Below are 12,500 nucleotides of genomic sequence, written 5' to 3'. Positions count from 1 at the left end.
CCCTGTCTTGGTTGCTTTTTAGGTTTTAGTAGGATTTTATGTACTATATTGTTGTTATCTATTCTAATGTACTTATTATCGTGTCATTTTTAATGCCTGTCAGCTACTTTGAGGGCTGCATGTGTTTTGGGAAAGTGGCAAATAAATGCATTAATAAATATGCTCTGAAGTTGCTTTGCATTGTTAGAAATGTATCCATTACTGTATACATTTATAGTGGCACATAAACAGAGATGGAGAGCATCAATCATTCTTTCATGTGTGTAGCTGGGTTTGACATTTGGCCTTAAGTAGATGCTAAATAGATATAGTTCATTACATGCTTTCATATGTAACTTATAGAGCCTGGTGGTTTTTCTGAATCTGATTGAAAGAAAGCACAACATTTTTCCTTATTCAAGACCTCAGTAGTGCCTTAATCTGTTGCAGTAGGACCCAGGAACAGGAAATTGACCTCACATAGTAAATTCTTTACAGATTTGGTCATGTTTTTAGGACCCATTTAAACTTACATACACAATCTGTGAATGTATTTCTGGACTGAAGATTATGACAAGCCAAAGTAAAAGCAAATCGAACTGAAACAGCAAGAAAAAGCTGTAAGCAAATAAACAGAAAAGAACGAGAAGAATGGCTGTATGTTACATGTTAAAGAAAGGAAATAAAGTTGGAAGCAAATGCAGGAGAGACAATCTTCTCCTTGATGTGCAATCAGAAATGCTAATGTACTGTATTTTAATAGGATGATCAAGAAGAGAAATATATAATGTAAAAAGTAAAATGTAGTCGTGTAGCAACACAAAATATGGTGCAAAAAAAGCATTGCAAATAAAAAACGACATGTAAATGTGTGCCTACCATTTTCCAGATAAGAAGGGGCCGTACCTTCTGAGGGGTCAAGGCGGCGAGCCCGCCTTCCATGTTTGGAGTTGTTGTGTACAAACATGTTGTCTGAGACAGCCAGAACATGGCCGTCCACATTGACTGTTGTTGATACAACAACCTGGGGGAGAAAAAGAAAAGAAGCACATTTCTTTTTTGAAGCATGTAGTCAGAAAATGTAGTGCAGCTGCTACAATTAAACTTTCCCAACAAAGTGGAAACATATAATCTGTTCCTTTTCTCTGTACATAGATTTATTCGTAGATGCATTCACTCCTTTTTGGCTATCAGTGGAGATTTTTCAGCTCACAGTTTTTTCCCTCCTCCTCAACACCCGCTGCACTAATTAGAGTTTAATCTCCTATTATGCTAACAAATGAATTCAATTCAGGGAAAATATTCTTCTAGCCATTAGTTTCAGAAACACCCCTCTAACCACTCATTTTAAAAGCTACTGTTTTGATTGATCTGTTGATATATTGATTAGATAGTTTATCCAATTAAAATTTGTACACTTGAGACTGTCTTCAAATGAAGAATTGTGAGCACTCCAAGTCAGAGGGGGAAAAATATTTTGCTTAATAAATCAGTAACTATGTGTAACACTCTGTTTTCTCTCCAGAAATGATCTCTAGGTCACTTTCACAATTAGATTTAATGTCTGATAATGAACTTTTTTGCATCTGAAAAGACCAAGTTTAATATTAATACTAAAAGTGCTTTCAATTCATGAAAAGTATCCATTCTCAAGTTTAGTCGGACACTCACTGAGCCTGCTTTGCCAATGAAAATTCCTTCTTTATTTTTAACTGAAAGCTTTCTGTACTTGTTTCCAAGTTTAGAGTCTTGCCATAGAAGAGACGTCAGACTTAGTAAGTTTTTTTTAAGGACCAGTTACAAAAATGCACGCCCTTGGCATTAAAAAATTCTGCCCCATAGAATTGTGAGTTGCATTCTAGAAGTGCTACTGTAATTATCAATGGATGAAAAGTCTTTACTTATTGTACTTTGAGGTACATATGTAAATTACTTGCATAGGCAGTGTTTATTACCATAATACAATATGGCCAGATTTGGCAGCCAAATTTATAAATTTATTATGAAAGGTTCAGATTCCCTAACTTTATTTAAACCACTCTTGTACTGTTACTCATGTTTGTCCTGCCCTTCCCAGTGGAGCAATTGCTCTACATTTTTGGTTGTACCCAGTTGTGTCCCTCCATTGAGGGGAAAGCAATTTGATCCAGCAGAGGTTTTTGTTAGCAGAAAGGGGGAGGTGACATTTGATGATGAGGGGGTGCAAGGGACTGCGAAGGGAGAGGGGAATCAGCAAAAATCATGATAAATGTTGAAGGGGACTTGAGGAGAAAGGGAGAATTTGTGAATCGCCTTTCAGCTTGTGGAAGCCTTTACTGAATCAAAGAGCCTTCCATCAGCAGTGAAACAATTCAATACAGCCTTTTGCTTTTAGTTTAAGAACAACAGAGAACGGTGCTACAGCATATTAAAAGGACCAACCTTTTAATCTCTGTTGGGAGGAGAGAAATGGAAAAAGGTGTATCCTACGACAACTTTCTATAAATGAAAACACAGGACACTTTTCCTTTCCCAGTGGGTCCGAGGCATCAGATGTAAATTCTTTCCTATTTTCTATGTTTTAGATCACCTTTGATCCTGTTTTTTTCCACATGCTGTAATTAGCTATCAGCTATTACAGCACCTTCTCCTGTATATTCTGCCTCCTCTGAGCCAGCCATCTGTGTTCCCCTTGAGAGAAGCCTGAGGGTGTTTCTCTAGAAGTCTGTGATTCTGCAGCCTGCACTGTTTTCTCCGAAGAGTCAGACTGTATTGCTTCTCCAGGACATCCATTATGGGAGATTCATAAAGTTGGACTTTGCCTCCAGTATCCCAAATTCCAGTCCCTGCAGTCACATTACTAGGCTAGTTGCTTTTCACTTTTAATGAATTATAGAGGTGACTGACATCCCCCAGTCCTATGTACATATAATGCTTTTAGAAACAGGGTATTGTAAAGCACATTAAAGAGCAATTCTAAGGGAAGCTGGGGTTCCTCCCTCTCGTTGCTAGGCCACAGTATGTTTTCCAAAAACAGATAAAATTGTATTTAATATATAAAACACGTTTTGTTCCGTCATTGATATATAGGTCAGTAATCACAAAAGGAAAATTCTATAGTTCAGCAAAAGTACATATGCTCTCTCCTTTGTTTTATTGGCTCATTCCTGCAGCGCACCTAAAGAAAAGTGCTGAGACAGTAAAACAAGTTGAAAATATTGTTCAAGACCTGACATACTGTTAAATCCACTTAACTCTTCTAAGAAGTAGGTAGCTTAGTTAAGGAAACCCAGGGAAGTCTTCCTTGTGACTTCCTACTGGCTACATTGCCAACCACAAAACTATTTATGGCTGATGCTTCATTTAGTCACTGGTGAGACATGAGGGACATTTCCACTCATTGTAGGTTTTACCTTATGCTCTGTTCAGATGGATCAATATTATCAATCCACATGAACCTGAGCTGCATGAAAAATTGAAGCTTGGTGCAATTGTTCTGAAGAGTTGTTTTTCTCTCTCCAACTTGGCTAGCATCACTTGATTGGGTTGGCTATGCAAAGAAGCCCACCTTAATTACTTTAATAGTAAGTTACTCTTCTCAGAACCATCTCTCGGACTGAAATGTTTCTAATATAAAATGTTATATTGCTCCATAACTATTCCCAGTTAAAACAACAACAATCAGTTAAAACAGAAAGTTTTCTATATTGGTTTTGAGTTACCTACAGTAGTTTTTTTAAATAAAACTGCAACAAGAAACAAATAGAAAATAACTCTTATTAAGAAAATTGACTTTTATATCATGAAAACCATAAAGATTGAGCCAAAACCCAATGAATTCCATGAACATTAGCTGCCCCACCCCACCCCACCAAAGTAAAACAATGGTATTTGGCATGTAACAAAACTTTTCTGAACAGTATAACTACTCCACTACGTAAGGATTTTTTTTTTGAAATAATCCTTAAATGTTTTCAAATTCTTGGTGGTTAATCTGTGCAAAACATATACAAATTGTCTCTGTGCACATCAAAGCTTAAAACCTGAAATATTGGCCAGCAAGAGGTATGGCTCCGCCCTTTGGGATTACTACACATGTTCTTGGTGGTGGCGGGACATCTCAGATTAGGTCTACTTAGATAACCAGAAGAGGGGCAGCTACTGTGACAATGGAAATGAGAGAGGCAGGTGCTCTTGTTGCTTTACTGAGTGGCCTGGAAGATTGGGAGATCTGACTTGCAGAGGTCACAAAGAACTGAAAATACAACATGCAATTAAATTTGGCAAATGTTCGTAACAATTAGGGAGAAACGACAGAGTCTCCTTAAATCAACTGCATAATGCTTCTTCTGTGCAAGTACTTGCAAGCCTTAGCTTTTTTTGAAATCTGTACCTGGAATCTTCGCATATCTCGTGGGTTTCCTGCATTCTTCAAACAGTTCTGATTGCACTTGAGGAAAAACTTTAGAAAAAATCTACAAAAATACAAAATTAAAATTTGTTAGGGATGTCAAAGATACAGGACAGATTTGAAAGTATGCAGCAGATTCTATACCAAAAATTACAAGTGGAGTGTTGCCAAAAACAGAATGCCATTTTTCTTGTTTTATTTATTTCATCTATAAACTGAAGCTCATACCAATAGCAGTATGCCCTTGAATAATCGCATCTTCCAGTCTTGAGAAGAGAATAGATATTTTGGGCCAGATACTTAAGTGAACAGTGCAGATCAATCGGCCACATTTATAGTGTGCTCTTATGCATGATTACACAGAAGTAAGTTCCACTGTCTTCAATAGCATTTACTCCCTAGTAAGAACATTTAGAATTGCAGTCTCAATCTGAAATTCAATGTCTATTTATTTGGAAATAATCCCATTGAACTCAGCAGAAGTTACTTTCCAATAACTATGTGTAGGACCAGGATGCTGTTTAATACAAAGACAGACACTGAAATCAAATGTGTGACTAATGCATGCCCCCCCAATAACTGCTATAATGACTTACAAATTATAATTTCTTATATATTGGGGTTTAAAAACCCTTGTATATTTTTTCCAACTGTACACTTGAAAGCACATGGAAAAGATAATCTTATCTTATTCCAACAACATTTAGACTTTGCCTAATAGTATAGCTGCTCACTGTTTTTTAAAGGGTGAAGAACCCTTGATAGCTATTCAGTCCAGCAATCCTTGGTGGAGAAGGCTCAATTGCCATGAGTCATGACCCTGACCCTGAGCAGCAGTACTGATTTTGACACAAAGGAGGAAGAAAAACAAATTGGATCATGAAAATCAGTGGTGCCAGCCAAGGAGATACTGATGGTAGGCCAGGGAGATGCCCCAGCACTGAGTCTGAGCCTGTCATCTAGAAGCTCCTTGAACCAGAGGCCTCAGAATTGGATCTCCTAGAGGCAGCACCCTGTGAGCCAGATTCCCCTGAAGATCCAGTCCCCTTTACACCAGGAGTTCCATGCTTCTCAGTGCCTGCTCACCTGCACAGGCAACACACAAGGCAGGAGCTGATGGAAGGGTGACACAATGCTGGTCCCTAGCCACAAGGACTACCCCTTTAAGTTTCTCCACTCTTCAGGAAGGGGATGGCTCTTGAAATGGGTATTAGGCCTCCATTGAGCTCCAGGTGTTGGTGAAGTAAGTTACCGTATGTGCTTGGAGCTATCCAAGGTACTGCAACCTTAGCTTCTCCCTACATACGACTTGACTGGCATCCATCATCATGTCTCTGTACCCCACTCATGGTCAGGGCGGGACACCAAGGTCCACAAAACACCATGAAATAAATAGCAGTTTGTACAGTAAAAAAAGTTTTCATCAGTTGCACCTTTTCTGTTTCAGCTTTTAAATGTTTAGTGCATCAAAAGATAAAAATTGAAGACACGAACTGGGCATTTCAGCCATGCCATATAGGAAACTCTTATATATAAGAGGTGAGCAAGGTCTCCCCGCCCTTTTCTTTTTTCCTTCTTTAACAACAACAAGAAGAAACCCGTGCCATAACTTCAAGCAGCAGCATGGCTGCCCTGGCTACATTCTTGGAATGGAATGTCTTTGGGAACATTACTATGTCACAAGGTAGCATTGCTTCCAGAGGCACTCTATGCTGGAAATTTGGGTCAGCCCTTGAAGCGTCAGTAATGTCTCTTGTTGAAAAACTGAAAAGAAAACCTTGGCCACCTTGCATATTTAAGGTAGGAATACCATTTTATTTTGTTTTTAGAAATTCAGCCCTCCAAAGATTAATCTCCTCCCTCAAAGATTGCACCCCTCATTCACACAATTATTTCAAACAGTGATTCTGTAAGTGGCCTATATGGTTGGCAGAGACCTCCTGCTAGAATCTTAATTATGCCAATAGTGTGTATGCAAACCCACTGGCAACTGGGGATGTACAACAGGCTGAATACTACCATGGCAGGAAGTCCCATGCAAGGAGAGGCTCAGAACATGACATCCAGAGCACAGCCTCATCTAATCACTCTGAAGCATCCAGCAACCTAGACACCTTACATACACATGGACTACTGATATCCAACAGCTACTTATAGCCATGGGCAAAACAGAGGTCTTTGGGCCGTGCAATCAGTATCAGACTGCATCACCTGCACCACCAATGAGTCGCAAGTAATGGGAAGAAGCACATCAGTGGGTAAAGTTCACTTTCTTCCTGAGCCCTTACCTATTACTCTTGCAGCCTGGATGCTACACCACTGACCTGCAGGCCAGTGACTTCATTTGTATTAGTGGTAGTTGGAGGCTGCAGTGCAACATAGTTCCCCCTACTATTCTGTACATTTCCTTGCCCATGGATAAAGGCTTAGGCATAGCTATGCACCTCCACTTCCCAGCCTCCACGCAGGAGGGCAAGAACTTGGCTTAACACAGCTAGGGAAAAAACCAGAGAAACAAGAGATATCATTTGATGCACTACAAATCTAAGGTCACCAATAAGACTCAGGGTGAAATTCAACATTGCACTAATATGATTGTACCACCAGCGTGTGCTTTTCTGCTTGCCAGATGGAACAATATCCCCTCGCCTCTCCCTGCATGCAGTTCTGACCCTGCTGAGTGGATTGGGGGAAGGGGTAGAAAAGCCTCATTGTGCTAGTAGGATTCCTTCAGCTGGCTTCTGCTAGCACAATGGGTTAGTTAAATCTGGCCCTTCAATTTAATGGGGTTCTGGGCAAGCTTGGACTACGATGCTTAAAAAGTATGCCTTCACCAACCTTATATGCACAAAAAGTGGAGACTTTTCTTTTGTTAGTAGTAGTTAGCAGTAGTCATAACTGGTGAGAAAATAGAGTTGCAGACTGCCCCCCCCCCCCCGGTATTTTCAACAGTTAAGAAGAATCCTTGTCTCTGATACAGTTAACATGGGCAAAACATATTACACAGTCTACTTCTTCTTCAAAAGTATTCCAATAACCAGAATAGTATTAATAAATTATTATTATTATTAACCACCAAGGCACATCACAAGGTATAAGAGCACAACTCTTTGTTTGGAAGAGTTCAGAGGAAACAATAGAGAAAGGGGAGGGACATGAAATGTATTTCATTATACTCTTCTTAGGCTAAGACTGCAATTCTAACTCCACATACTGGGTAGTATACCCCAGCAAGACCAATAGAACTTACTTCTGAGTAGATATGGTTAGCATTTACTATTACAGTACAATGCAAACCCAATATCTGCTGGGATGTGAAAGTTTTGATTAAGGGGCTCCAGCATTCCCAGCTGAGCCAAGGCTATCCCAGTGTGAGTCCCCCACCCCAAATGACCCAGCAGTAGCCCCTCCCAGGTATATATAAAGCTCCATCAAGAAGTAGTGGCCGAAAACATTAAGGTTTTGGACGCAAATTGACTAAGAAAAAATACAGAGCTAAAATGAATGTCAAGGGTTTGCCAACTGATGCTTGAAACAAGAGCATTCCTACCCACAGACATCTCCACCGGTAGACACCTTTAGACATGTAGATGGCAACTCTTCAAGGTGTCATGTAATCAAAATATTTGCTTTGTCCAACCTAATGCTTGTGCAACATACTCTTAAAGACCCCGAGTGATGGAGATGCCACCATAAATCTAGACAGCCACTTCCAAATGTTCCATTCCAGTTCATAGGCGTCTATCCTCCAGCTTAAATATCTTAGCTCACTCTTTTTAACCTTTTCTAAAATTTACAAAGAAGGCATGTGACCCCTGTCCTTATGGCATCACTCACTGTATCTGAAAACTATTATCAAATTCCTTCTCAGGTACTACAATCTGACCTATTCACCTTGGGAAGGACCCATCTACTGTCTACACACACACACACACACACACACACACACACACACACACACACACACTGTTCACGTTAGATTCCACATAATAGCAACTACACTGGAATATGGTTTGGTGGATTCTGAATTGAACTTGCTGTCATGAGGAAACAAATGCAATACTTGAAAATTTTGTTCAGACCAATTTTAAGCTAAAAGAATGTTGGGGAAGGAGATATTTATTCTAGGAAAAGCACTTTCTTTGATCCTAATTAATCATCCCTCAATGGACTCTTTAAGCTGTGCCTGGGGCAGAGCCCCTAACAGCTTAAAATATCCTGGAAGGAAGAGTTAAATTAGGGTCTAGGGATGTGCAGCCTGAGGTACACTTCCCCTAATCCCAATTTCCCACCCAAATTCCAATACACTATAATTATGGAAAGGGAAAGGGAAAGGTAAATATATTTCCCCTATACCATTCAAATCCAGGGTTGAGTCTCTTCTTAGTTACCTGTTCACCTATATTGCTTAACATTAGAATTTTAGGCTAAGTGCTGTAGAACTGTTACAATGATAATGATGATAATGAATTATTCATCTGTTAGTATTTATTATTGTTTATCTATTAAAACAATTTGTTAGCTGTTCTACACAGCGCTTTTTTGCTAGAAACATAGGTGCTGGTCATCACAATGAAGTTGTTACAGTAAGTGCCGCACCTTTTAACAACAACAATGAGAGGTGTTGGTACTGCATACCCTTGAGTAGCCCCAGAAAAACAGCACTGGCTCTTCTCAAGGCAATGCACAAACAAAAGTGAAGCTAACAAACTTCTAAAAAACGGGGTGGAGGGAGGAACACAGTAGAAAAAGCATATCAACCAACCAGCTGAACCAGAGGTCAAACAGAAGAGATCTGCTTCACAGTCCCTCCAGAAGTTCAATAAAAAGGGTGAATTGCAACTTCAGTGGGAAGTTCAATCTACAGCCTCAGGGTAATTGATGTGAAGGTCCAGTTTCCCCCCTCAATAGTTCTTATTTCACTCTGAGCAGGGCACAAGAAGATTACCAAGCTGGCATGTAGGGCAATAATAAGGACAGTCATTGATAGGATCCGAATTATGAAGGGCATCGTTAGGTAGATTTAGTTTGCAAGGGTTCAGGTAGAGTGGTTATTAGGAGTAAAGAATAAAACAATGCATCCATTAATTTTGGTCTAAGGTTTTGTTTTGGCAACGTCACAGTTTGCAGTTCTATCCCTAAGTACAAGCTCTTCCATTGCAGCTTCAGGCTTCAAAATCCCCCCCCCCCGAGTGTTTTGCAACAGCATATTTCCTATGGGAGAAATAAGAACTCACTGCCCACTATTCCTCTTTGGTTTGCAAGGAGCAGCTTAAAACAATATGATTCCTAGCCCAATGGTAGCCAGTGTGGTGCCTTCAGAAGGTTGGGCTACAACTCCTCATCTCTGACCACAGGCCACCTTGGTTGAAGCTAGTTGGACTTGTTGTCCAGCAACATATAGAGGGCACCATGCTGGCTACCCCTGCCTTGCCCACCACCCTCTGCCTCCTGTTGCTGTGAGCAAGAGAAGGTAAGGGGAAAATGTGGCTGTGAAGGCAAATGTTGGATCTGATATTGATTAAATTGTTACATGTGGTCTGAAGTAATCAGCAGGAAGCACTGATGAACTGAGTTGGACTAAAACAAGATAATATTTAACATGTTTATAGTGAATTTTAAGTGTTCAAAGCAATTTATCCTTTCAAGATAGGGGATATTGCTCTAGTTCTGCAGTGCCCACAGACCTATTCCCAGGTGCCCACATGGTTCTCTACTCTCCTTCTTACAGAGTAGAAGTTCTTGTTACTGTCATAACCCAATAGGAAGCTGGCTCCTGCATGTCTCCAACTAGCCAGAGTGAAGAGGAGGGAGAACGTATGGGGAGGCCGTGGTATAAAGCATGGGAGCTGCTAGCTGTTGCAGAGACACAGAGGTGAGAAGGGTCAGTAGAGTTGCAGAGAGATGTGGGAAGCATCTGCTGAAGCAGTCTTCCTCAGGCTTGTCTTTATGATGGCTACCTTTTTGTTTTCCTGTAGCTAGTAGCAGTGATACAAATGTCATAAGTACAGGTAATCACACTACCTGCTTAGGCTTGGGTTTTAAAGTGACTACAAAGAAGGGTGTTTTTCTTTAAAGCCCTTAGATCACCTTATGAATGGGATATTAATTTGGAGATATTAATTTAATAGGAAATTATTTAGAGGTGATGGGGGCGTAATGATGAATGGGGGTAATTGAAGTGGAATTAATTTGGAGCAGAATATGGGTTGCAGGATATATTAACTGGGAGGGAGGTTAAATTAATCAGAGGAACTATTTTAGGTCTTTGTGAGTTCAAAGAAGGAATAAACAAAACACATGCTCAGAGAAAATAGCGGCAGGGGTGTTTGAGAATAAAAAGTGCCAAATTATTTCAATTCTAAGGTCTGGAAAGACTATTCTTCCCCCAGCCCCACAACAGAAGATGACAATCAATGTCGTCAAACTTGGAGAAGATGCCACTGCCAACCTGGTGCTCTCTTGACCTTGTTGCTGCCTTGTCCCACCCTCAGCAAATGCACTGCCATGGCTATATGAGTTTTAGGAAAGTATAAACCATCCAGGACTCCTGTGGCACCTTAAAAACTAATACAGTTAAGATTACCACATCTACAGCGGGGCAACCCCACCCCGCCACCCAGCTCTTATCCAGAATTATGGAGACTGACAGTAAAAGAAAGACACCAGAGTTCAAATTTCTGTGAGTCAGTGAGCTGCTGGGCATTCTACTTTTTGTATTGAGATCTCTGTGTGACATTCCATTATTTTGTAGAATAATGTTTGTTTTAGTGGGTTGTTTTTTAAAACAAAACAAAAACACACACAAGCAGTTGACATATTCTGCCTGAATGGAACACAAGGCAGCCTTTGGCAGATGTTCTCGCAACCTTTTCTAGTATAGCTGCAGACGTGGTACTTTAAGAAATGCGGCATCACATGATTAACAGGTGGGTGGTTCCTCCCACCTGGCACACTTGGCCAGCCCACAAGAGGTGGGGAAGATGTACAGTGGTACCTCGGGGGTTAAGAACTTCATTCATTCTGGAGGTCTGTTCTTAACCTGAAACTGTTCTTAACCTGAAGCACCACTTTAGCTAATGGGGCCTCCTGCTGCCGCCGGAGCACAATTTCTGTTCTCATCCTGAAGCAAAGTTCTTAACCCAAAGTACTATTTCTGGGTTAGCGGAGTCTGTAACCTGAAGCGTATGTAACCTGAAGCGTATGTAACCTGAGGTACCACTGTACTATTGTTAGAATACTATGTGTAGGACTAAGGAATGCTGGATTTCAGTGTGCCCTCTGGTGGCATTTAACCCTGCAGGAGGATGACACTCGAAAAAAATTGACAGTTCCACTCAGGAAACATGGGTTGGGTATGTTGCTGCTGTAAAGCAGCACAGAAAAGTGACGGTATTATTTAGACTAAATCAGTTTCAAAAGCCTTCCTGTGAATTTTCACAAGTTCACATTTTTAAAAGCACAAATTTCAGAAAGTCGGTGTTTATTTCTCTTTGAACTTCTTGCTAAAGAAAGAGCAGGTGCCCTTTTAATTAAACTACATTATCTATGACAAGGATTCATTATTTTAAAATCAAAATTACATATTTTATTAACTCAACTCACCTATACATTTAGCTCAGAATACCTCTTAATGCCCATCTGCCATCAGTGTACACTGAGTCACTTGATATTCCACCCACCAATTTTTCCTAACAACCACTGTGCAATTAAATTCAACACGTTCTGTTGCGAGGTAAATTAGGCACACCTGCGGCCAGACTTCATTTGAACTGCATCAGAAAAGGACCTAACAAGGTGAGAGCATACCACAAAGTTATAGTCCTGTCAAGCAATTAGGTTTTCACTTCTGGGACATCCGCACAGTGCAATTATGCTACACATTACAACCTGGCTAATCTTCTGAACAAATGTCATGTCTCAGAGAAGCTAGTAAAAGCAGTTCATCTGCAAATGTGTCTGAGCTTAAGCCTTATGCACATAACAATCTACAGGAGACTTTTGGGCCATAGGAAAGATTTTCCACACTCTTCTCTCCCCTCCTCTTTTTAAAAATCAAGCTAGTGTCTTTCTTAAGGTTTTAAGGCTTTGTCAAATTAATAAATGTTAAAAGAATAGAGCTTTTTTTTAA

General features: G+C 40.2%; 1 protein-coding gene across 27 annotated transcripts in view; it reads right to left on the bottom strand.

The window, feature by feature from the left end:
* Positions 1-12,500, bottom strand: part of EBF3 (EBF transcription factor 3) — a 191,196-nt gene that overhangs the window by 56,433 nt on the left and 122,263 nt on the right. For 17 of the 27 annotated variants that reach the window (XM_083506010.1, XM_083506021.1, XM_083506032.1 and 14 more), the window contains 2 exons: positions 4,352-4,433; positions 859-1,003 (listed from right to left, as the gene is read on the bottom strand). In XM_083506010.1, the coding sequence (XP_083362136.1) occupies positions 859-1,003; positions 4,352-4,433 (227 nt within the window). The remainder of the gene's footprint in view (positions 1-858; positions 1,004-4,351; positions 4,434-12,500) is intronic. The other 10 variants (XM_083506019.1, XM_083506036.1, XM_083506011.1 and 7 more) reach the window with 1 other exon arrangement.

This window comes from Podarcis liolepis (genome assembly GCF_965112155.1).
Source record: "Podarcis liolepis genome assembly, chromosome: 5".
In the NCBI taxonomy this organism is placed as follows: Eukaryota; Metazoa; Chordata; class Lepidosauria; order Squamata; family Lacertidae; genus Podarcis; species Podarcis liolepis.
The sequence above is the reverse complement of the archived record's forward strand: the minus strand, read 5'-3'. Positions and strand labels throughout refer to the sequence as shown.